The sequence below is a fragment of the Canis lupus genome, chromosome 15 (assembly GCF_003254725.2).
Source record: "Canis lupus dingo isolate Sandy chromosome 15, ASM325472v2, whole genome shotgun sequence".
Taxonomy (NCBI): Eukaryota; Metazoa; Chordata; class Mammalia; order Carnivora; family Canidae; genus Canis; species Canis lupus.
The window spans coordinates 44,186,941-44,211,016 of record NC_064257.1 but is presented as its reverse complement, the minus strand read 5'-3'; the positions used below and the strand labels follow the sequence as shown (position 1 = coordinate 44,211,016).

Genomic DNA, 24,076 nt, shown 5'->3' with positions numbered 1-24,076 from the left:
TTCTTCTAGTTTCTTAATAGCTTGCCATTAAAAAAAAACCTCAGTTCATTAATCTATTTGCATATATGATACTGAGGTCAGGGTTTCTCCCGACAGCCTCACTTAGAAGCTAATGTCGTTCCTGCAGGACCACTAGGAGACTGCTGGTTTGTTATGCTTCACTTAATATACATTCATTTTGAAATACAATATAGTTTGAGTTTAATTTATTTTGCCATTTGTCTACACCCTGATTTAACTGTAGTTTTATAATTTAATTAGCCTAACATCAAGAGTTTTTCCTTTACTTCTCCATTAAAAAATGGAGCTATTTTCACTCGTTTGTTCTCCCAGGTAACATATCAGAACATATTTGCCAACTTTCAAAAAATAACACATTATGATTCTGGCATGGATTGTTTTAAACCATACACTGAAATAGGAAGAACAGACATCTTTAAAATAGTCTCACAATATTAGGTCTTCTCTTTAAGGAACACTGACTGCTTATTTGTTTATCTAAATTTTCTCTCTCAGTAAAATTTAGTTTTCTTTACATAATTCTCATATATTGCTGATTCAGACTATTTCCAAAAAGTTATGTTTTCTATTGGTACAGGAAATGTGATTTTCTCCTCGACTATATTTTCTAACTGGTTATTGCCGGACTAAAGAAAACTGGCACATAGTTTCTAAAAATAAATTCTTGGGGATCCCTGAGTGGCTCAGCGGTTTGGCGCCTGCCTTTGGCCCAGGGCGCGATCCTGGAGTCCCGGGATCGAGTCCCATGTTGGACTCCCGGCATGGAGCCTGCTTCTCCCTCTGCCTCTCTCTCTCTCTATGTCTGTCATGAATAAATAAATAAGTAAATCTTTAAAAAAAAATTCTTTAGAAGTTTCTAGATAAACAACCATAACTTTTGAATAAACACAATGACCATAAGTACCACCATACTAACTACATATTACTAACATAAGTAATACTGACATGGGTGAAAGGAGGAAAGCCATTCATACACAGACTTATGGTACGAGCAGAAATTAATAAAAGCATTTCGGAAGTAATTTGGCATAACATCAAAAGCTTTTGACCTACTAATTTCTCTTCAAGAATCCATCCCAAGAATATTATCAATTAGTTAATCATATCATCTGCAATAATGGTAATTTTGGCTTATTTCCATTATTGATAATTCTACATTTGAATACTCCAGTCAAGGCATCTGAAACAATTTTAAATAACAGCATTCCCAGAATCCTTATTTTCTTCCTGTGTTTTTTTTTTTAAGTAGGCTCCATGCTTGGCATGGGGCCCAATGTGGGGCTTGAACTCAAGGCCCTGAGATCAAGACCTGAGCTGAGATCAATAGTCAGATTCTTAATCCACTGAGTCCCCCAGGTGCCCCTCTTCCTAATTTTTAATAGAAATGTTCCAGAGTACAATGACTTTTTAGTACTTTGGGGTAATGGTCAACTTTAGAACTTAATTAAAAATATAACCCTCCATCCTGAATATACGTAAAATTGTGTTTGTATACAATTTTCAGGGTTTAGAGATCATAGTAGGGTATCTATATGTTATGAACTTAGGTTTTAGCATTTCATCATCAAATGTAGAGTTTAGGGTTTGTTCCTCCTCCCCCCCCCAATCATACAAAGGAACTATTTATTGATTCCTGTTTTAGGGGGTTTTTTGGTTTTTTTAAAGATCAAGTGTTGAACTTTATATCAAATGCCTTTTAAGCATTTATTAAATAACCACTTGATCTGGTCCACTGTTCTAAATTTTATGGTAGGTAAATTTTTTTTAAATGTTTACTCTGGAAATAATTTCAAACTTTTAGAAATAGAACAAACAGACAAAAAAAAAAAAAAAAAAAAAAAAAAAAAACCAGAACAAAGAACACGCATATAACCACTGTCCGGATTCATCTATGGTGACAATTTATTCCATATGTTTTATCATTTGCACCTCCTTCCCCTCTCTGCTTTCATACACACCCTCATATACATTCTATATATATATATATAGATAGATATATGTATATATACATATCCACATATATATATGGTTATGTGTGTGTATATATATATATATATCCACACATAGATACATGTATATTCATTTATCTATATATATTCTGACATAGGATTTGTTTTAGATGGATATATAATCATATACACACACATTTTTGTATGTATTTCTTAAGAATAGGGATGTTCTCTTATATAGCCACAGTACAATTAGCAATGCTAGTGCATGTAACATTGATATAATACTCTTATTTAATCTACCACTCATGTTCTAACTCTGTCTGCAGAGCCCAGTAAGGTCCTCTGTGGTCTTTTCCCCCTTTTCTGGTATAGGTGATCACGTTCAGGGTCAACTTATTACACAGCTGTCATATCTTTTTAATCTCTCTTCATGTGGAACATCTTTATACCTTTGTCTTTTGACATTGATATTTTGGAAGAATACAGTTCCTCCTCACCCCCCGCTCCTTTTTAAAGATTTTACTTATTTATTCAGAGACACATGGAGAAACAGAGGCAGAGACACAGGCAGAGGGAGGAGAAGCAGGCTCCCAGCAGTGAGCCTGATGTGGGACTCGATCCCAGGACCCTGGGATCATGACCTGAGCCAAAGGCAAATGCTCAACCACTGAGCCACTCCGGCATCCCCGCCTCACTCTTTCTAAAAGAATGTTGGCTTTGTCTGAAGTTTCCCCATGATGAGGCTCAGATTTGCATTCTCAATTGGAATTCTGCATAGGTGATGTTACTTCCTTCTCAGGGCATCACATCTGGTGGCATATGAGATCTATCTGTCTCTCATTGGTAATGATAATTTTGATCTCCCAGTCAAGATGCTGTCCAATGTTTCCACTGTATAGTTACTGATTTTTATTCTCTGTTGTACCTAACAGGCAGTCTGTGTGGAGACACTGTAAGACCTTGCAAATACCCCAATTCTTGCAAAAAATTTCTCTGCAAATTCAGGAATACACTGAAGATTCCTGACGGCTGCAAAATGATGACTTTCCAACTCTAGCACTCACTCTACGTTTACCAACCAGCCTTCCCCATTCATTCTTTATCTACTTATTATTGGCATGGACTTACAAATTACTATTGTTTTTCAGTGGTTTAAAATCCATAGCTGGGTAATCCCTGGGTGGCTCAGTGGTTTAGCACCTGCCTTTGGCCCAGGGCGTGATCCTGGAGTCCCGGGATCAAGTCCCACATCAGGCTCCACGCAGGGAGCCTGCTTCTCCCTCTACCTGTGTCTCTGCCTCTCTCTCTCCTCTGTGTCTTTCATGAGTAAATAAATAAAATCTTAAAATAAATAAATAAATAAAATCCATAGCTGTACTCAATTATTTTGGTGCTCAAACTGTCCCAGAATTGGCCAGGGGAAGCCCCTCCAAGTTGGCTCCTGTGACATGCTCCATCTAAACATTTCCTCACTTTCTGATATAACAAAATGTTCCAGGGTCATCTTTGTCTATCTGTTCTGGCCTTGGAGTCGGCACTTTTCCTGAGAAGCCCTGGATCCTCCCAGTGGGAACTGGTGTTAAGAGATGAAAAGCCGAGCAGCAGATGTGCTTATTGCTCCTGGGCATCTTTACCTGTTAGCCCTTTCAGCAGACAGATCAGAAACCATATGCATGTCTGAACCCACCTATCTAAGTGCACACACACACATACACACATCCATGAGAACATAAAAATGCATATACGCATATGTACACATATTCTTAAATCATGATTTCACTCTGATACCACCATGGGGTTTATTTTTGCCCTACTCTACACTGTATTTTTCTTACTCCACAGTGAAAAGCCAGGTTCTCAGCAGCAACCATACATTCAGTCATTTGCTTAACCTTCTCTCTATAAGTTTCATAACTGTTTCATTCATACTGTTACAAGATAATCAAGTCTACTAACAAAAAAAGAGTTCTGGATTTGTTTGCAAGCACTCTACCCTACTTGGCCCAGACTGAAGATAATATAGCCAAACATGACATTCATAGGTTATTCCGGATTAGTGCTTTCTTTTTTCCTCCCAAGTTATGGGGCGCATTTGAAACACATTAGGTTTTACTCGTTTTTAACTTATTATTTAGTTTTAGGTTGTAAGTCACTTTCTAACAGCTGTTTTTATTCTTCAGCAAAATCTAAGATAGACTAGTGCCCCCTGCCCTTCCTCCAATCACTATTTCAGCTAATTAGTATCAACTCCTTTGGGGTGGCAGACCACAGAAACTGCTGATTGGAAAGCGAGTAACTTCCAATATTTGCGTACTGGAGCCAGCGTTTATTACCTGGTGTTTGCTATACGAATCTGCTCTAGGAATGACTAGGTCAGTTCTAGGGGAACAGGGACACAGCAGACAAACATCTAAAAGAGGTTCAAGTGCAAACTCACCTTTTCCAATGTGCCGCCTAGTGTTTTCAATAGTGGAATTCCGATTAACGTTGGAGAGCAGCCCAAGGCAGAAACGGTTCTTATTGTTGGAAGGATCGGTGAAACCATCCACCAACACACTTGTGGAGGAGGCATGGAACGCTTCACCCACACGATTATTGAGCTCATAGTAGACAATAGAGCACCAATGTTTAGGTTCCTCATAAGCAACCGCCTGAACGTCTATAAGAAAGAAAAGCTTACAGTCAGCCTCGGTTAAGTGCCTTGGGCTCTCAAAAACTGAAACTGTATTGTAAAATTGGCTCCGGATCATGGAATGAAGATATGGAAAAGCAAATGCTATTACAATGTATACGATTTCTCGATGAGATCTAAAACAGGTACTCCTTACTGTGTGTGACATTCCTCTTTAATTGGAAAATAATCTTCTCCAATTACTATCAGATCCCCAGAACACCAGCTAAGCAAGCATACCAAAGCATTTGCTGAACACTCACAATATGCTACTTGCTCCGTCATATGCCAAAATGGAAGTCACCCCCACCACAGATGCTGGCTCCCCATCTAAAGAAATACAAGTGGCAAGCGAAAAACAAATGGGAAGAGCACAATAGAGGACAGGAAATGTGCCAAAGGTGCTGGCAGAAAAAGGGTGACTTTCAACAAAGCCTTCATAGGCCTATGCTTTTTCAAAGCAATGAAAATCAGTTTCTAATTATTGATAAGAAGTTCCTTTACTTCACATTCAGCTGCCAATAACCATCACGGCCACGGCTCTGCTCCGGTCCTCAAATGTAGGAAGAAATCTTGCCAGCTGGCCATTTTTACAGAATGAATCATATCTCTCTCATCCAGATTTCATGCTAACTTCCTTATATTTGCTTTAAGTCATGCAGAGCAGGTGTGTTTTGTCTCTCCATTCCCAGAATGGGCCAACAATGGAAATTACCCAACTTTACTGACAGGATGCAGCTTGTTAACTCAAATCTCTTAAGACTAACAAATCTCCAAACAGAACATGCTTCTAAACATTTGCAACTAAAAGGTTCTAAAGATAAGTTCCTTCTGTAGTAAAACCTCTTATACCACTGCTTTAGAGATTCCAGGAATACAAACCATGTATGCCCAGTATGCCCATACGTAATGATCTAAGGTTTACGAGGTCCTGAGTGTACAATTGTAAAAAGAGAAAGAATATCCAAATTAGAAGCTTAAGCTAGAACTGTTTACTTCTGTGTTAACATCAACCTCCACAGATATCACAACATACTTAATTTTAGAATTTGGTAAAGAAAACAAAGATAAAGATCATTTAAAAAAAAACCATGCATATGGTAGCTGCTCTACACACTTAGCAGGTGAGCCAAAAACAGGCATACACTATTTCTCTACTGAACAATTATCCCAGGTCAAGTTGCCGTATTTCAAAGAGCAAAATTTTACTGATTTAGCTAGTGCTAAAACTGAAAGGAAGGTTGTAACATCATTAGAGAAGGCTTTTTATAAGTTATCAGGATTGTTTAAGATACTATCCATTTAGGGCAGCCCGGGTGGCTCAGTGGTTTAGCGCCGCCTTCAGCCCAGGGCCTGATCCTGGAGACCTGGGATTGAGTCCCACATCGGGCTCCCTGCATGGAGCCTGCTTCTCCCTCTGCCTGTGTCTCTGCCTCTCTCTCTCTGTGTGTGTGTCTCTCTCATGAATAAATAAAGAAAATCTTAAAAAAAAAAAAAAAAAAAGATACTATCCATTTAGGTCAGAGGACGACACAGTTTTTTCTGTAAAAGACCAAAAATATTTTGTGGGCCATATGGTATCCACTGTAACTATTCAACTGTGCCCTAGTAGCGTTAAAGCTGCCACAGATAATATGTACTGGACATAGCTGTGCTCCCATAAAATTTTATTTACAAAAACAGGCAGCAGGCTGAGTTGGTCTGTGGACTGTGGTGTGCTGACTCCTGCTTTAGGAAAACCACCAAAGGTAAAGGAGTAACAGAAAGGCCAACATTCTTTCCTTAGGCAGATATTAACTGTAAACTTATTCTAATGGGGAAAATTTGTAAAGCTATTTAAAGGAAAAACCTTAAAGCAATTTAGAGGCCTATTTCCTGAAATCAGACATTTTAGGCTTAACCGCAATAGCTAATAGGGCCCACACTCTCCTAATCATACAGTTGTGCCGTGCCCATTCTCTCCTGCTATCCTGTTTTTGAAATACAAATTCCAGAGATGTGTAAGACAGGATTTTGTTTTTTTTCCTCAACCAGAATCTTTATTTTTTGGTCCATAATTATGTTTGGGAGCTTGTTCTAGACATTATGAGAAATACAGAGCCAATAAAATAGATGGAAAAATATTTTACAGATTAAAAAGGTACACATTCCAATTTATTATACTGCACATCTAAGAAAGGTTGAGTTTATGGTCAGATTTTAAGAACTTAAAAAATGTAAGCAACCCTGACAAAGTCTGAGGTATCTGCCATTTTAATAAAAAAAAAAAAAAAATAGTAAGAATGAAATGAGACCAATGCCTTGTAATTAGATCCCACTGTAACTTCAATTTGCATAAAATGCTGCATATTGAAATGATCTATGCTACATGGCACCAGCCAAACACTTTCTTCTGTGAGAGGCTGTTTGGGAACGGTTTTCTGCAACAATGTGGTCATAATCTCCTACCCCTGTGCTCAGGGATCCTCCAGAAGTTCACTGACCCAAGTTCTCTACTTGTCTAGGCCCACCCCACTTGCCAGCGCAGAATGACAGCATTCTCCCCTCAGCTGCTGCCGGTGGTCACACAGGGCTGGAAACATACCCACCCTCTCTCAGAAAGGCAAAGAAATGCTCCATTCTGCTTAGAGGTTCTGCTTATATGTTCTTCCAGGTAAGAACAGGAAAAACATACACCTTGATCCATTTTTGTAACACAATTTTATTTAGAAACAAATACAGTGAGAAAGAAACAAATGTTATTAGTTGGTTCCAGTTGCAGCTATATATGGATGAGAGCTAGAAAATAATGATACTTATGAATATCTATCCTAACAACAAAAGAACCTTTGGAAAGCCGTGTTATATGAACTTCTAATTTTGGAAATCACCAGTGACAACTCCACTTGGCAATATTATTGTTTCTTAATAACCCTTTGTCCTTCCACTTCAAAATACTCTTTTACCACCAATTCAAAATTATTAAGTATTGTGTTCTCAAGAGAGGACTGAACAATTACACTTAGGCCTTCATTAGTTAAATCAGTGTGTTTGTTCTTCATATGAAAAAGATTTGTAATCCAAAAAATTCTATCTAGCTTCTCTTGCTGTGTTCTTTCTCCTATAGCTATCTTTTTTACAGAATAAACATTTGGGAGGGAAAGTAACATTTGGACAGATAAACTTTAGACAGTAAAAGAGGAATAAACAGCAATCTATTTTACCTCCTCTGTTGATTTCTGAGGGCAGGGAAGGTGCCATCATATTTGTGTCCATTGGCTGAGAGCCATCTTGGGTCATGGGGTCTTCAGGAGGAAGGTAAGCAGGTGGGGGCGTATCAGCTACAAGAGTTAAAGAAAATGATTTTTTTCTCCATAAATAAACACACACACTTAAAAACATATATTCTGTGAAATTCTTGAGATTTAAATTGCCCATTTCAACCTCCCTATCAGAAAATAGCTGCTACAGACACTGAACTGGGTGTATACTTTCTGAAAGTGACTAACATCTCATCATCTGGTACAACCATAGTGAACATTCAGTGGTATGAAAAGCACTGTATGCCAGTAACAGAAGCTGTCTGCCTACTAGGTTCAGGCTGTTTTAAAATAATCAGAAGAACACTTAAACACTTTCACACAAGCCACTTTGAGAGGACCTGTGCGTTTCATAGTTTCACTGGTGGATGGGAAACCTTTGAAAGCTACATAGGATTTCTTCTTCTTCTTCTTTTTTTTTAAAGATTTTATTTATTCATGAGAGACACACAGAGAAAGAAAGAGGCAGAGACACAAACAGAAGGAGAAGCAGGCTCCATGCAAGGATCGGGACTCGATCCTAGCACTCCAGGATCACACCCTAGGCTGAAGGTGGTGCTAAACCGCTGAGCCACCCTGGGATCCCCAACATAGGATTTCTTTAAAAAAAAAAAAAAAAAAAAAAAAAAAAGCTTCAGGGTCTCTTACATTAAACACATAGGCTCCCAGGAATTTACCGAGTTTCATTACAATTTACTGATTTAAACTGTTAATTTCTCATGACTTTAAACAATCTGTTAAGAGTACCTACTTAATAATAATCATTAGTTTTAAAACCTCTAGCAGCTGAATAATAATCAGTTTATCACAGCTATGTTCTAATTCAGATTTTACATATGTTTCTTCTAAGAAAGCTCACAGCCAGCTGGCAATAAGAGGCAAACAGCATGACTTCTGAAACAAAGAACACTAATATAGGTCTTGTGTTTTCTTAAGTTAAATAAGGGGTACGGGTTGCCCACAAATAATCCTTTGTGATCAAAAAGCAAGTGCTTCACTGGCTATTGTGAGCCCATCTAGCACACGTGACAGAGCAGGGAACAAAGCTTTACCTTAGGGAACCATGAATAACTTGGATAAGTAGCCTAGATCCCTAAGGGCAACTGGGGAATACAAAAATGGCTGATATTGCTGCTCCTTTACAGTTTTTTAGAGATTTCCAAGACTGACTCTCCAGCTGAGTCACAACCCAGTAACTTCCACTGTCCAGCTGCTAACAAGTGAGGGCTCACAGCACAAAGACAGGACTAAGGGGATCTTAATCTGGATGCTTCTGTCACCCTGTCTCCAGCTTCTTCCCTGCAGCTGTAACACCGACTCTGCTTTACTTGCAGCCAGGAATGAAGACAAAGAGCATCCTGCGAGACCAAATCCAGTAAATTTCTGCAAATGAGCTGGTGAGAATATCACCAGCACCCTATGGCAACAACACTACTGCATAGCTATGGGTGATACTCTACTTTTCCCACAAGTGCCTTTTCCCACCCCTGGCAGCTTTCTCTCTTCCACATTTCCTTTATTTGGCTTGTGCCTTATTCCTTCACAGCCAGGGACAGAGTGTAAACTCAAGCAAAAATCTTCCAGTTTTTCATTTTTGGGCCTACCCTGGGTTTGCCACTGCTCAAAAGCTTCTGGAACTGTCTCTTCATCACTAACCTGGTTCACCAAACCCGATGGGTCTGGGAGACAGTGGGATGAATAAGAAATCATCAGATGATATTTAGTTTGATTTTTAAACTAGTCTGTATTCTCAATGCCCTGCCTCATCCTAAACAGTTTTGGATGGAAAAACAAAATGCTGCAGAATAAAAGGCTCAAAAAAAAAAAAAAAAAAAAAAAGAAGTAATAAATAAATAAAAGATAGCACTATCAAGTATGTACCTCTTTTCAATTTTTTAGGACATACCCAGCACTGTTGTCAAATTCACATTTACTTAAAAACATCTCAAGTGGCCTAATAAACAGGCTTGCCCGCGCATTTCCCTTCTTGAAATGTTAATCAGTGTTAAGTACATCTTTGTGTAGAGTATGCTCCTTGAGGTCTACTAGCAAGAAATTTGGCACTAATTATTTTTTTTTGTGAGATGCTTGCTTACTAACCTATAATCTGAAAAATATAATGCCCTAATTAATCATTTATTTTGATAAACATTACACCATCAGTTAAGTCTAAAAAAGGAAGATAATTGTTTTTGTCTTTGCTAAGTTAAACAAGCAGATGGTCTCCAGTACTTCTGCTGCATTTCCTTTGTTGCTAAAGTATATGTTTCTTGGGATTACATCACCACTTAAATGAATTTGATTAAGTGTGGGGGGTGGGGTGTGATCCCTCAGGAAGTATCTTTTCTGAGATTGCACTTACAACAGGGCTTTTTCCATTTTCGGCAAATGTGTGCAACACATTATTTTTCTCTTTCTTTTATCAAGAGCAAAGACTGTAACAATTATGCCACTCCCAGAAGGATGCAGCTGTTTCAAAACCCTTCAAAATAGAAAATAAAATATATTCAAGCATCTATGCCTGGCAAATAAAATAGGACATTTGCTTCCTTGACTACGAGGTCTCCCTTCAGCCACAGCAGTATCTTGCAACCAAGAGCAAAGCACCAGGTACTAGAGCTGAAGAGCTCTCGGGTAGGCAGGTGTACCCAGCTCCCACTGATGCTTGCAGAGGCAGCAGCACCATCTACCTGACTGGAAAATCACTGAACATTTCAACCTACCTGGCATCTGGAAAGGGCTTCCTGGGTCTGAGCTGGTGGGCGAGTGCGGGTAGGTACCACTGCTGCTTCCAGGAGAGTTGGGGTAGCTGCTACTAGGGGAGTGAGGGAATGGATGGCTGTTGGGTTGCTGGAAAGAATCTGGAAAAGTGGCGTTGAGCGGCATGTGAGGCTCGTTTTGTCCTAAGTTACGGAACTGAGCTAACAGGCTGTGCTGAGGATTATATTCGCTGTGTCTTGGAACCAGCACTGGAGGAAGAACTGGAAAAAGGGAAAGAAAAGAGAAAGACAAACATGAAAATGATGAAAATCTGTAATAACGTCACAGTAGAGCAGAAACATAATCTGTAAGTAACAATAAATTATCTGAACCCTGCCCTGCTGCCAGCTCAAAAGCATCATTCAGATGCAAAGCCATTTTCTACTCAGGAATAAATGCGGTAACAAATAGTCTCTTTAGAATTGCTGTGACTTGTGCTCGAGATCTGTAGCACTAACAAACTGCCCAAGAAAAGTGCAGGACACTTGTTATGTTCAAAATGTTAAGGTTCCCGCTTCTGAATTTTTTCATTCACTGAAAACCAAAGCACAATTAACATATGCCACCATCAACAGTACCACGTTTACAGCCCCCGTTGAAAAGACGTTACATTCATTCATTCATTCATTCATTCATTTATTTATTTATTTGTCATGAGGGAGAAGAGAGAGAGGCAGAGACACAGGCAGAGAGAGAAGCAGGCTCTATGCAGTGAGCCTGACATGGGACTCGATCCTGGGTCTCCAGGATCAGGCCCTGGGCTGAAGGCAGCGCTAAACCGCTGAGCCACCAGGGCTGCCCGAAAAGACGTTACATTTAAAGAGTTAATATTTATTGAATGGTATGAATTATTCATCACAAATGTTTTAAATTGACACTTTACAACAAAAGGAGGCCCAGTATACTAACAAGGAGAGGATAAATACAGCCAGCAGCAAAAAATCCAAATGCCAATAAAGGTAGTTAATTAGACAAAATACAACATCTTGGGGACAGACTTTATGTTGTGTCCAAGTAGTCATACTTCACAAAAAATTTTTTCTCTGAGGATATTAATGCATTTAACCCACTTCTCAGTAACCCTCAGAACTACCTGACAGGGAAAGGAAGAAACGGGTCATACAATTCACATTTTGCTAACTGGATACTCAAGGTATAAAGGTCAAAAACATCCACACCACTGGAGAATGAAAGAAAGCAGCTCAAGTCACTCCTAAAAAGCTCTGTATGTTAGGAACCTAAGGAGTTAATAATTAGCATGGTTTGCAACCTCCAGAAACCTCTAGAGGCAAAGCCACTATAAGTTATGATGCTTATTAAAGTGAAGGCCTGGCTAAGAAGCCCTAACTGGGTTAGATCCTCAACTCCCCACTACAGTCTCCAAACGGACTCCCCAGGAAGGAAGGCCGTCAGAATCCCTACTACTCTCATGGCCTTGGCTAGAAAAACCACCCATTTGGAAATCTGCACGAGGAAAAAGGAGGAGATTTAAAATCTGCTATTGTTGTTGGGAGTTAGAATATATTCTCTCGAGAGGATGCGGAGAAAAGGGAACCCTCTTACACTGTTGGTGGGAATGTGAACTGGTGCAGCCACTCTGTTAAACTGTGTGGAGGTTCCTCAAAGAGTTAAAAATAGACCTGCCCTACGACCCAGCAATTGCACTGTTGGGGATTTACCCCAAAGATTCAGATGCAATGAAACGCCGAGACACCTGCACCCCGATGTTTATAGCAGCAATGTCCACAATAGCCAAACTGTGGAAGGAGCCTCGGTGTCCATCGAAAGATGAATGGACAAAGAAGGTGTGGTTTATGTATACAATGGAATATTACTCAGCCATTAGAAATGACAAATACCCACCATTTGCTTCAATGTGGATGGAACTGGAAGGTATTATGCTGAGTGAAGTAAGTCAATCGGAGAAGGACAAACATTATATGTTCTCATTCATTTGGGGAATATAAATAATAGTGAAAGGGAATATAAGGGAAGGGAGAAGAAATGTGTGGGAAATATCAGAAAGGGAGACAGAACATGAAGACTCCTAACTCTGGGAAACGAACTAGGGGTGATGGAAGGGGAGGAGGGCGGGGGGTGGGGATGAATGGGTGACGGGCACTGAGGGGGGCACTTGACGGGATGAGCACTGGGTGTTATTCTGTATGTTGGTAAACTGAACACCAATAAAAAATAAATTTATTATTAAAAAAAAGAATATATTCTCTCAAAGAAACAATTATGTCGTGGCATTAGGAATTAAGTAGATTTTTGAGGGCTTTCCAGGGAATCTATCTATAACTTATACCATTTCTGCAGGAAAATGTGCCCCAAACACTTGGATTATCACTTATTCATGAGCTGAACATTGTTTTTCTTTTAAAAATAGGTTTTTGAAGGTCTTAAATGGTCTCATAACTCTATCTTAAATTGCTAATCGGTAAAAATAAATTCCCCACTAACTGACTCCTTAAAAACAAATCTTTTTAGTAGAATAAATGTATTTCCTTTTCTGTACAGTGATGGAATCTAACCCAAATTAAGTCATCAAAAGCATAATTACTCCTTCTACATTTCAACAGTCACCTGAAATATAAGCTATTTTGTTGAAGAAACAAATTCCTAATTGTCATAAAGGCCCCCCGGGTCAACAGAAATCTACATTCCAAAGTAAACAAAAGCTCTGAAATGGCACAATACCTTTGAATTACCTATGCAACACTGCAGCTTGAGTTACTACTTTCCAACTTGCCTTTCATGGCCATCTGAATTCTGATTAGTGCCTTTAAAGTAGGGTAAAAACTGGCGTCTAAACCCTACCCCCAAATGCAGCACCAGACAACACCCTGAATCCATCCTCTATCTTGACTCTTCAGAGGACCCCCCCCTCTGGCCCCCACATACATATACATTCTACCTACTGGAGCCACTGTTTCAGCAACTCCTATTGCCTATAATTTTAGAACCAGGAATTTGCTTCTTCTCATTGCCCACAAAGGACAGTGGCAGCAGGAGGCAATGTACACCTGAAGTTCATGTCTAGTACCTGTGTTTCTATAGTAACTCTGTTCTGTGCTGTGGTGGTCAGTTCTATGGACTGAGTCAGGCAGGCATCCCAAGACAAGTATCTTTTAATAAACTTTAAAAAAACGTATCAAGGGGCACCTGGGTGGCTCAGTGGTTGAGCCACTTTTGGTCTGCCTTTGGCTCAGGGTACGATCCCGGGATCTTAGGATTGAGTCCCACATCAGAGTCCCTGCAGGGAGTCTGCTTCTCCCTCTGCCTCTATCTCTGTCTCTCATAAATAAATAAAATCTTTACAAAAAAATGTATTGAGGTATCACGCATCTATAGTAAAATGTGCAAGTATTCATATAAATGGAAATATATACTCCTGTGTCTGGTATCTTTGGTTCAATACTATGTCTATCTTACAGCTGAACTATCTTATAGTTCAATACTATGTCTGTAGGATTCAACCAATGTTTTATACAGCATCTTATTTCATATATATATATATTACAATTTGTTTACTCAGTGCCCTTGTCTAACCTCCTCAGAGGCTAATCAATTTCTTTTTACCCCCTGGTTTATCCTTCCTGTATTTCTTCTTGAAAAAGTTAACCTGATAAATATGTACTTTTTAAAAGATTTTATTTGTTCGCTCATTCATTCATTCATTCATTCATTCATTCATTCATTCATGGGAGACACAGAGAGAGAGGCAGAGAGATAGAGGGAGAAGCAGGCTCCTATCAGGGAGCCTGATGTGGGACTCGATCCCCGGACCAGGATCACGCCCTGAGCCAAAGGCAGACGCTCAACCACTGAGCCACCCGGGCGTCCCAAATGCGTACTTTCCTATTTTGTCTTTACTACTAAAAAGGAAAGCAGCCTACTCTACATATTATTTTGCAATGCTTTATTCACTTATATCCTAAATTAACTTTCTAGTTTAGAGAGATCTTCCATATTTGTTTTTACAGGTAATGTAGCACCATAGTTTCTTCAACCAATCTCCCACGTCTTGGCAGTTTACGGTATATTACCATTACCATAACCCTGTAATGAATAACTCTGTGCACATATATTGCAGTATTGTTAAAGGAGTACCTTCAGGGTAAATCCCTAGAAGTGGCCATACTGGGTGAAAATAAACATATAACTCTGTTAAGTACCCCTTTCCAGGGGTTGTGCCATTTCACATTGCCACCGGCCACATATGAGCGTGACTTTCCCCTCACAGCCCCCAAGACAAGACTTATTTTGTCAAGGTTTTTTTTAAAGGAATTTCCTTCATCTTCTAAGATTTTATTTATTTAAGAGAGAGAAAGAGAGAGTGCAGTGCATGTGGTGGGGAGGCGCAGAGGGAGACAGAGAATCTCTAGCAGACTCATGCTGAGCATGGAGCCCAATGTGGGGCTCAACCCCACGACCCTGACTGAGCAACCCAAGTACCCTATGATTTTTATTTTTTGCACAATATGAGTGAGAAATGGTATTTTGGTGCAATTTTAATTTGCATTTCTCTTATGGTGAAAGTTGATCATTTTCCCTGTATTTCAGGGGACATTTTAATATATTTTTTTGCAACTGGTCTGCTTGTGCCTTTTGCTCATTTAGTCTTTTCATTTTTCATTGAAAAATATGTATTAGAGATATTAGCCTGTGCTATTTTATATGTTACAATATTTTATCACAATCTGTCATTTTTCTTTTGACTTTGCTTATGTGAAAAAGCTTATTTTTTATAATCAAATTTATCAATATTTTCCTTTATTGCAGATGGACTCTGAGTCATAAAAAGGCTTCTCCTACACCCAGACTGTCAGGAGGAATTCAACCATACATTCTTCTAGTGCATACAGAGTTTCCGATTTTACTTAGATCTCTGATCCATCTGTAGCTCAGTTTTATTTGCTCAGTTTTATTTATACATGAGGAATAGATCTAATTTTATCTTTTTCCAAATGGTTAGCCAGCTGCCCCAACACCATTTATTAAAAAGCCCATCTTTGCCCCAATGACTGGATATACCACTTTTTTCATAAAGTTCCATATATGTTAGGGTCTATGTTTAGACATTCCATTCCATTCTATTCTAGTCAGTGCCCCACTACCACTGTGTTAATTATAGAGGCTTTAAGTTCTAATATCTGATAGGGCTAATCCCCTTTCACAGTTCTTTTTCAATGTTCTGCTTATATGCTTACTCCACATCAACTTTAGTTATCACCCTGTCTACCTCCAAAAAAAAAGAGATTTTGGTGCTTTTACAGGGGTCACAATATACTTACAAATTAACTTATTAGTAAGAATACCTTGATGTTCAGATGTCCTATTCAAAACCTAGGAAGGTTTCTTCAAGTCTACTTTTGCATCTTTTAGGAATGTTCCATGTTAACTATATTTGTCTGCTCAGGCTGCTGTAACAAAATATCACAGACTGGGTGGCTTAAATAATAAACATTTATTTAGTCAAAGTCCTTGTGGTTGAAAATCTGAGCTCGAGGTGTTGGCAGGTTGGTTTCTCCCAAGGCCTCTCTTCTTGGCTAGCAGATGGCTATTTTCTTTTCGTGTGTCCTCACACAGCTTATTTCCCTGGTGTCTCCCTGTATGTCCCAATCTCCACTTATAAGGACACCAGTCAGACTGGATAAGGACTCACTCTAATGGCCTCACTTTAACTTTTTTTTTTTAATTTAAATTCAATTAGCCAATATATATTACAACATTAGTTTCAGATATAGAGTTCACTTATCTTTTTAAAGGCCCTATCTCCAAATACAGTCAAATTCTGAGGGACTTTTGATTAAGGCTTTGAAATATAAATTGGTGGGGGAGGATAAACAATTCAATCTAGAAAACTACATTAACTTTTATACATTTCATTTCTTATTACATTTACTCCTCTATTTTTTCTGTTGCTACTGTAAATGGAGTTTTCTCTTCCATCATATCTTCTAACTGGTAACTACTTTTATATATGAATGTTATTGATATTTCCATGCTTTTATATACTGCCCCCTTGTTGAATTCTTTTGTTGTCTTAGTTTTATCACGGATTCCTTACAGAATTCTCCAGGTAAATGATCGTATCACTGACAGAGTTTTCCTTTTCCCTTCCCAATTGTTTTCTCTTGTCTAGTCACATTGGCTAATAGTGCCAATATAATGTTAAAAAGTACCAGAGACCGTGAACTTTCTGGAAGTATTCTGGACCTTGGTGGGAATGCCTCTAGTATTTCCCCTTAAGATGCTGACTTTAGGACTTTGGTATATACGTTGATTATGTTAAGGAAGTAGCCATCCATTGCTATAGTTCAGTGTTGTTATTAGGAACAGGCATTAGTTTTTTAAAATATTTATTTTGAGAGAGAGAGAGAGAAGCAGTGCATGTGAGGGGGGAAGGGGCAGAAGAAGGAGGAGAGACCATCTCCAGCAAACTCCCCACTGAGCGGGGAGCCTGACTTGAGTCTCGATCTCATAACCCTGAGACCATGACCTGAGCTGAATTCAAGAGTCAGACACTTAACCAAATGAGCCACGCAGGCACCCCTAGGTATTAAATTTTTGTCAGAGAATTTTTCAGCATTTCTGGAGATAGTATTCTGATTTTTCTTTTTAGATCTAATTAACAGGATTAATTATTCTTGCACTCCTGGCATAAAACCTGCTTGGGTCATGAAGTATTATTTTCTTAATGTGGGCTGTTAGAGTCTAACAATTAATATTTAGAAATTTTATGTCAATATTCATAAGGGATACTGATTCATGTGTGTCTGTGATCTTTACCAGGTTAAAAAAAAAAAAAGCTTTTTTGGTCAGAAAGAGAGAGAGAGAGAGAATAAGCAATGGGGAGCAGCAGGCAGAGGGAAAAGTGGGCTCCCCACTTGGAAAGGAGCCCAATGCGGTACTTGATCTCAAGAGCTTGGCATGCAGATGCTTAACCAACTGAGCCACTCAGGCACCCCTTTTATCAGGTTTTGATATCAACGTTGTATTTGCTTCATAAATGTTTCTGTGGGGGCCCCTGAGTGGCTCAGTTAAGCATCTGCCTTTAGCTCAGGTCGTGATCTCAGGGTCCTGGGTTCGAGTCCCATGTCGGGCTCCCTGTTCAGCAGGGAGTCTGCTTCTCCTTCTACCCCTATCCCCTGCTTGTGTGTGCGTTCTCTCTCTCTTATGCTCTCTCTCTCAAATAAAATCTTTAAAAATAAATAAATGTTTCTGTGCTCAGAAAGAGTTTATGTTGCTAACCAGCCTCTAAATGTTAGGCAGACTTCCCCTGTTCAATTATTTGGGCTTAGTGCTTTCTTGTGGAGTAGTTCCTCAATAACTTTCTCAATTCTTTGTTCCATAGAAATAAATTTAAACTTTCTACGATTACTGAGGCTAATTCTGGTAAATTGTATGTTTCCTGGGAAATTATCCATTCTATCTAGGTTTTCAAATTTACTTGCATAAAGATATGCAGAGTAATCATACAATTAAGTTTTATATCTTCTGTATCAATAACTGTTTCCTGTATCTTTATATATATTTACGCTTTCTCCCCATCTGATCTTTTTTTCTTAATTACCTGATCCTTGGTCTTTTTTTGAAACCAGGATTTGGATTTGTTCATTTGATCTTTTTCTTTGTTCTCTCATTAGTTTTTGCTTTCATCTCTACTCTCTCTTTCCTCATACTTTGATTTACTTTGTTGTTCTTTTCCTAGCTTTTCTGACTGGAAGTTTAAAATTAATCTATTGTTTTTATTCTTTCATTTTTACTGACATAGGTATTCAAGGCTATGAATTTTCTTCTGATCACTGGTTTAAATGTATCCCATAGATTCTGATATGCAGGTGTTTTGTGATCATTATTTTCCAGTTGGTCAGTTTTACATGCTATCTTTTGACTCTCATCTGTTATCTATACAATCAGTAGTTTTATTTTGCTTTTCTCCTTTTCTATTCTTCTATTCCATTTTTAAATTTGCACTTTACTACTTTGTCAGAACATCTTAGGTTTACATATTATTTTTCCAACTATATCACCAATCTTATTTTTGCCTTATCTCTACAACTTCACAACAAAATTTCCCCAGTCATCTCCTAGTTGAGTAAAACTACCCCATCAGACTTCTCAGAGAGAGCTCACTTTAACAGTATCCATGAGTGCATATTTAAAACTTTCTGTAATCTTAATACTGAAGGGGAGTTTGGCTTGCTTTTGATTTCCTTAAGCTTTCTGAAATGCTTTTGCACAGATGCCAATTTCTGTGTGATGTTTTTGAGAAGTCTGGTTTCAGCACATTCTTGCCTTTACAAGCTATGTGCTCTTCTTGCCTGGAGGCCCTGAGGACTTTTCTTTGTCTTGAAAGTCTAATACAGTTTTACTAGGGTTTGTCTCAAAGTTCATTATTCTAGATGTTTTCCCAAATAGTTAGTAGGTCCTTTCAAAATGGAAGTTTAGGTTTTCTCTAACTTCTGTTCCTTGGTCTTTAAGAACGTAGGAGCTCCAATTATACATATGTTAGATCTTCTTTGTTGTCCATTCCAAATGCTTTCACTAAGACCCTTATAGACTTTTTTTCAAATCTCCAATTCGTTGTTTTCCTGCCTTCTTCAGTAAATCTTATTACATTTTAGTAAGAATCTTGTCTCCCTTTGGCACACTGCAACTTATTCTTTATTTATGAAGTGGTTTTGTCTTAAAATTTATTTCCTGAATTCTATCACTTTCATTGATTTTTCTTCCAATTTTTGTCCATATATCTGTACTTGGTTTCTGAATCTCTGATTTTTCCTCCAAATGCTTGAGGATATTTACTATGAAATGTTGTCTTACATTGACGTTCAAGCCTCAAAGAAAATATTTGCAAATCACGTAGATGATAAAGGATTGTATCCTGAATAAAGAACTTTAAAACTCATTAAAAAAGAAAAAAACAACAAACAATCCAATTAAAAATTAGGCAGAAGATGTGAAAAGAAGATGGACCATAGAATCATCATGCTTAATGAAATAGGCCGACACAAAAGGACAAAGATTTTGATTCTATTTATACAAAGGACTTAAAATAGGCAAATTCATAGATACAAAAAGTAGAATATAGGTTACCAGGGGCTGGGAGAAAGAATAAAAAAGGAGTTATTGTTTAATGAGTACAGAATTTTTGCTGGGATGCTAATAGAGTTTTGGGTATGGATAGTGGTAATAATTATACAACATTGTGAGTTTATTTAATGCCATGGAATTATACATTTACAAATGGTTAAAGTAATAAGTACTATGTTATATATATTTTACCACAATAGATTTTTAAAAATTATTATTATATTGCTGGCTGTAAAATGGTATAATCGCTTTGGATAACATCTTGGCAATTTCTCATAAAATTAAACATACCTACCATATGAGCCAACCATTGTAAGTATTTACCCAAGCAAAATGAAACACATATCCATACAGATGTGTGTTTTATCTGTGATAGTCAAAAACTGGAAACAAATGTCCATTGACAAACAAATGAATAAATTATGGTATATCAATACAGTAGACTACTATTCAGCAACAAAATGGTATGACATACTGATTCATACAACACAGATGAATCTCAAAAGTGCTGAAGAAAGCAGACAGTAAAAGAAGGTAGGGGCGCCTGGGTGGCTCAGTCAATTAAGCGGCTGCCTTTGGCTCAGATTCATGATCCCAGGGTCCTGGGGTTGAGCCCCACAATAGGCTTCCTGCTCAGCAGGGAGCCTGCTTCTCTCCCTCTCCCTCTGCCCTTCTCCCTGCTCATGCTCACTTGTGCGAACTCTCAAATAAATAAAATATTTAAAAAAGAAAGAGTGTATACTGTGTAATTCCATGCATATAAAATCTAGATTATGCAAACCAATGTATGGTGACAGAATGCAGAGCAGTAGCTGCCTGGGGATGATGGGAAGAGCTGGAGGGAGAAATTGCAAAGATGCAGGAGTAAACTTTTAGAGGTGATGTGTATGTAGTCTTCATTGTGGTGATATTTTCACAGGACTATGTCAAAACTAATCACGTTGTACATTTTAAACATGTACAGTTTATTCTGTCATTGTTTCTTAATAAAACTGTTCAAAAAATAAATGTGAAGAGGCAATTTAAAATTGTCTTCTACCAAGTTTTAAACATGGCTAAGATACTCTATTATCAATTCCCTTTTCCAATCCTAACTTCAAAGTTTTAGAAGCATTACTCTGAGCTCTTCAATAGTATATTAATAGCCAACTAAAGCAGCTTTGTCCTACTGTCTCTACTTCTGGCACCATATAATGTGTATCTCCCAATGCAGAATCCCCATCCAGGAGAGGAATTCCAGTTGGTTATCACAGACACACCAGCTCTTGCAGTGAAAACCAAATGAAGAGATCAAAAGTAAAGAGCTGCAAGAAAGCTCCATGTTAAAGTGGAGATAACATTTAAGAGTGTTTAGATCTTCTTTAGATCTTTGAGAGACATTTTTGCAGTATTCTTCAACATTTTTTACCAAAGTAAACACCAGTGACAGAAAGTGAACTCATCTGAGATCCCAGCAGCTCCACTAGAATTGTGAAATTACACTGAAATTGTTCTCTGCCTTACCAAATTCATACACACTTTATGCCCTACTTCTTATTACTTACCAAACACAAAGGTGATATTTTAAGTAACTTGTCATCAAGGAAAACTGATACTGCAAGAAGATGTACCCTGTTACCTATGGCTCTGAGTACTCAAAATGCCACACTTCGTTGGGATGGGTGGTAGTACCCTAGACTCTGAATGTATGGGTTTTCTATTTACTAAGTGTCACAATTCTTTTTAATTTAATTTATTTATTTGAGAGAGACAGATAGACAGCATGAACAGGAGGGCCAAAAGGAGAGGGAGAGAGAGAATCTTAAGCAGACTCCCCAATGAGCTTGGAGCCTGACATGGGGCTCAATCAATCCCAGGACTCTGAGATCATGAACTGAGCCAAAACCAAGGGTTGGCTGCTTAATTGACTGTGCCACCCAGGTGCCTCTCAGTGTCACAATTCTTAAGTTATTTATTTCTTGGAAAACTACAGCAAAGAAGTGACCAGTAACAGTAAGAAGGGAGACAAATAATATGCAGAATAGACTCTAGAACTAAGAGCATTTACATATAAGCAAGGAGACACTTATCTAATTGATCACTATATTCCACAAAATTTCATTAATATACTACTATCACCACAAATATTTGTTCTAAACCTGGACCCCTGCTGAGCATGTTCTATTACTTAAGAAGAGGGCTTACAGGGTAACTTAACTAAGGTCACACAAGAAGTATCAACAATTATGAAGGCATGGAGCACTCTTCAACCATGATGTTCTACTGCCTCAATGACTCTAAGTCTCCAAGAATGCTCAATTATGTCCTATACTGTTTAAGGGATGGGTAGGTAAATTCCAGAAGTGTTTCTTGAAAAATTAAAGTTAAGATCAGCTAATTTAAAGGAAAAGTTGTAGTCTAATTTAACAAGTTCGGTTATGAGGTACTTCTAACTCTCTGATGATACATAATAAATAATTATCAAATCTGATTTTTGTGAAGACCTAGAAGCAGGATGTCTCTATGTCCCGGCTTGCCTGGCACAGTTCCAGTTTGTATGTGCTGTCCAGGGGAATTATTAAGAGGTGACCCACTTCCCTCTCAAAAGTGTTCTAGTTTGGACAACGAATTATATGGGCATCTAAACTATCAACAATAATTGATATTGTCAAACTCCTATTTGAATTCAAGAAAGGAAAGGGCTGGGTCTGGGATGTGGAAGAGCTGCTAGTCCTAGAGAGAAGAGTTAATGTGGAAGAGACACATGGAGGCTAGTGGTGCAGGGTTGTGCCTACGCGCACACGCTGCTCTGAAATGACGGGCTCCAGGCCCCACTCACTTGTGCAGGCCCTAAAGGACAATGCTACTGCCCCCTCTCAGATGTCTCTTCACCCTGCCACCCCCCAGACCCTGGTCCCTTCATTCAGGGAAGATTAAGAGATCTGTTTTCTATTGGGGGAAAGGAAAGAATAAACATCCAGATGAATACCCATGTTAAAATGCAACTTCTATGACAATTCTTATTTCTTAGGCAAGAGGTTGTTGATGAACTAGCTGAAAGAAACAGGACTGGCAAACTCTGGGCCTGACTCCAGTCAGGAATAGGAAGGGGAAGAGGATGAGAAATGTCTTTAATATTTCTTTCTGTGTTTCAGGCTATTTCTTTTTTATGGAAGCACAGACTCTTCTGGGGAACCAACGTTTTCTTTGGTGTACCAAAAAGGTTACTCCTACTTGGCAATTTCAAACAGTGACTCAAATTTGTGGCTTCTCTTCCAGGGCTGCTCCTGGTTAATTTGAATTGTAAGAATCTCTTTGGAAAGAGAAGCCCAATGGTAAAACACCTTTCTTTATACACACAATTTCTTTTTGATTTCAAGCACTTAAAAATCAGACTGTGTTGTGTCATTACTATATTCTAAGAGTCCTAACCCTGGTAAGACTCTGACTGGCTTCACACCACCTCCTCAGGTGTATTTGGGGTGGATGGGGGCAGGGAGAAGACTCAGGCAATTTCACAATGCCTCCTTCCACCCACTTGAAAATCCCTAATTGCTGTTAAGTCTTTAAGAGGAGGAAGCTCTCTTCCTTTCTTTTCCTGACTAATCAAGGGGGAGGAAGGTCAGATGGCTGCCTTTTCTCAGAGAATACATCTTAGAGATGTATGCTGCTTTTCAAAGTTTTTAGAGGTCTCTTTTAGTTAAAAAAATAAATAAAAACCCCTTCTCAGTTGACAGGGAAACCAAACTAAGAAAGTTTCAGGAAGCAAATTTCAGGAGACATTCACGATTCTGCTACTGGACTCTGCTTTTCTGTGTTGCCAAGACACAAGGAAAAGGCATGAAAAAGAAACAGCTAAAATTGGAAAGAGGAGCTGAGCTCTGGAAAGCATTCATGCACACCCTGTAGGGTTGTGAGCTTTTTCAAGATTTTGAAATACTGCTTGAAATTCTATCACCAAGTCAGTGGTAGCCTAGTAATGAGACTAAGGCTGACAAATCCCTACCTAACTTGTGACGCATCAAATGCTGGTGAACAAGTTTTGTTTTGTTTTTTCACAAATTTTATTTTTTATTTATTTTTTTTCAATTTATTTATTTATGATAGTCACGGGGGGAGGGGGGGCAGAGACACAGGCAGAGGGAGAAGCAGGCTCCATGCACCGGGAGCCCGACGTGGGATTCGATCCCAGGTCTCCAGGATCGCGCCCTGGGCCAAAGGCAGGCGCCAAACCGCTGCGCCACCCAGGGATCCCTGTTTTGTTTTTTAAACACACGAGAGTTCTGATGACA

General features: G+C 38.6%; 1 protein-coding gene across 8 annotated transcripts in view; it reads right to left on the bottom strand.

Annotated features, from left to right (window-relative positions):
* The window catches only part of SMAD1 (SMAD family member 1), a 78,199-nt gene that overhangs the window by 6,389 nt on the left and 47,734 nt on the right, over positions 1–24,076 (bottom strand). For all 8 annotated transcript variants that reach the window (XM_025438746.3, XM_049094158.1, XM_049094157.1 and 5 more), the window contains 3 exons: positions 10,667–10,924; positions 7,848–7,964; positions 4,411–4,632 (listed from right to left, as the gene is read on the bottom strand). In XM_025438746.3, coding sequence (XP_025294531.1) covers positions 4,411–4,632; positions 7,848–7,964; positions 10,667–10,924 — 597 coding nt within the window. The remainder of the gene's footprint in view (positions 1–4,410; positions 4,633–7,847; positions 7,965–10,666; positions 10,925–24,076) is intronic.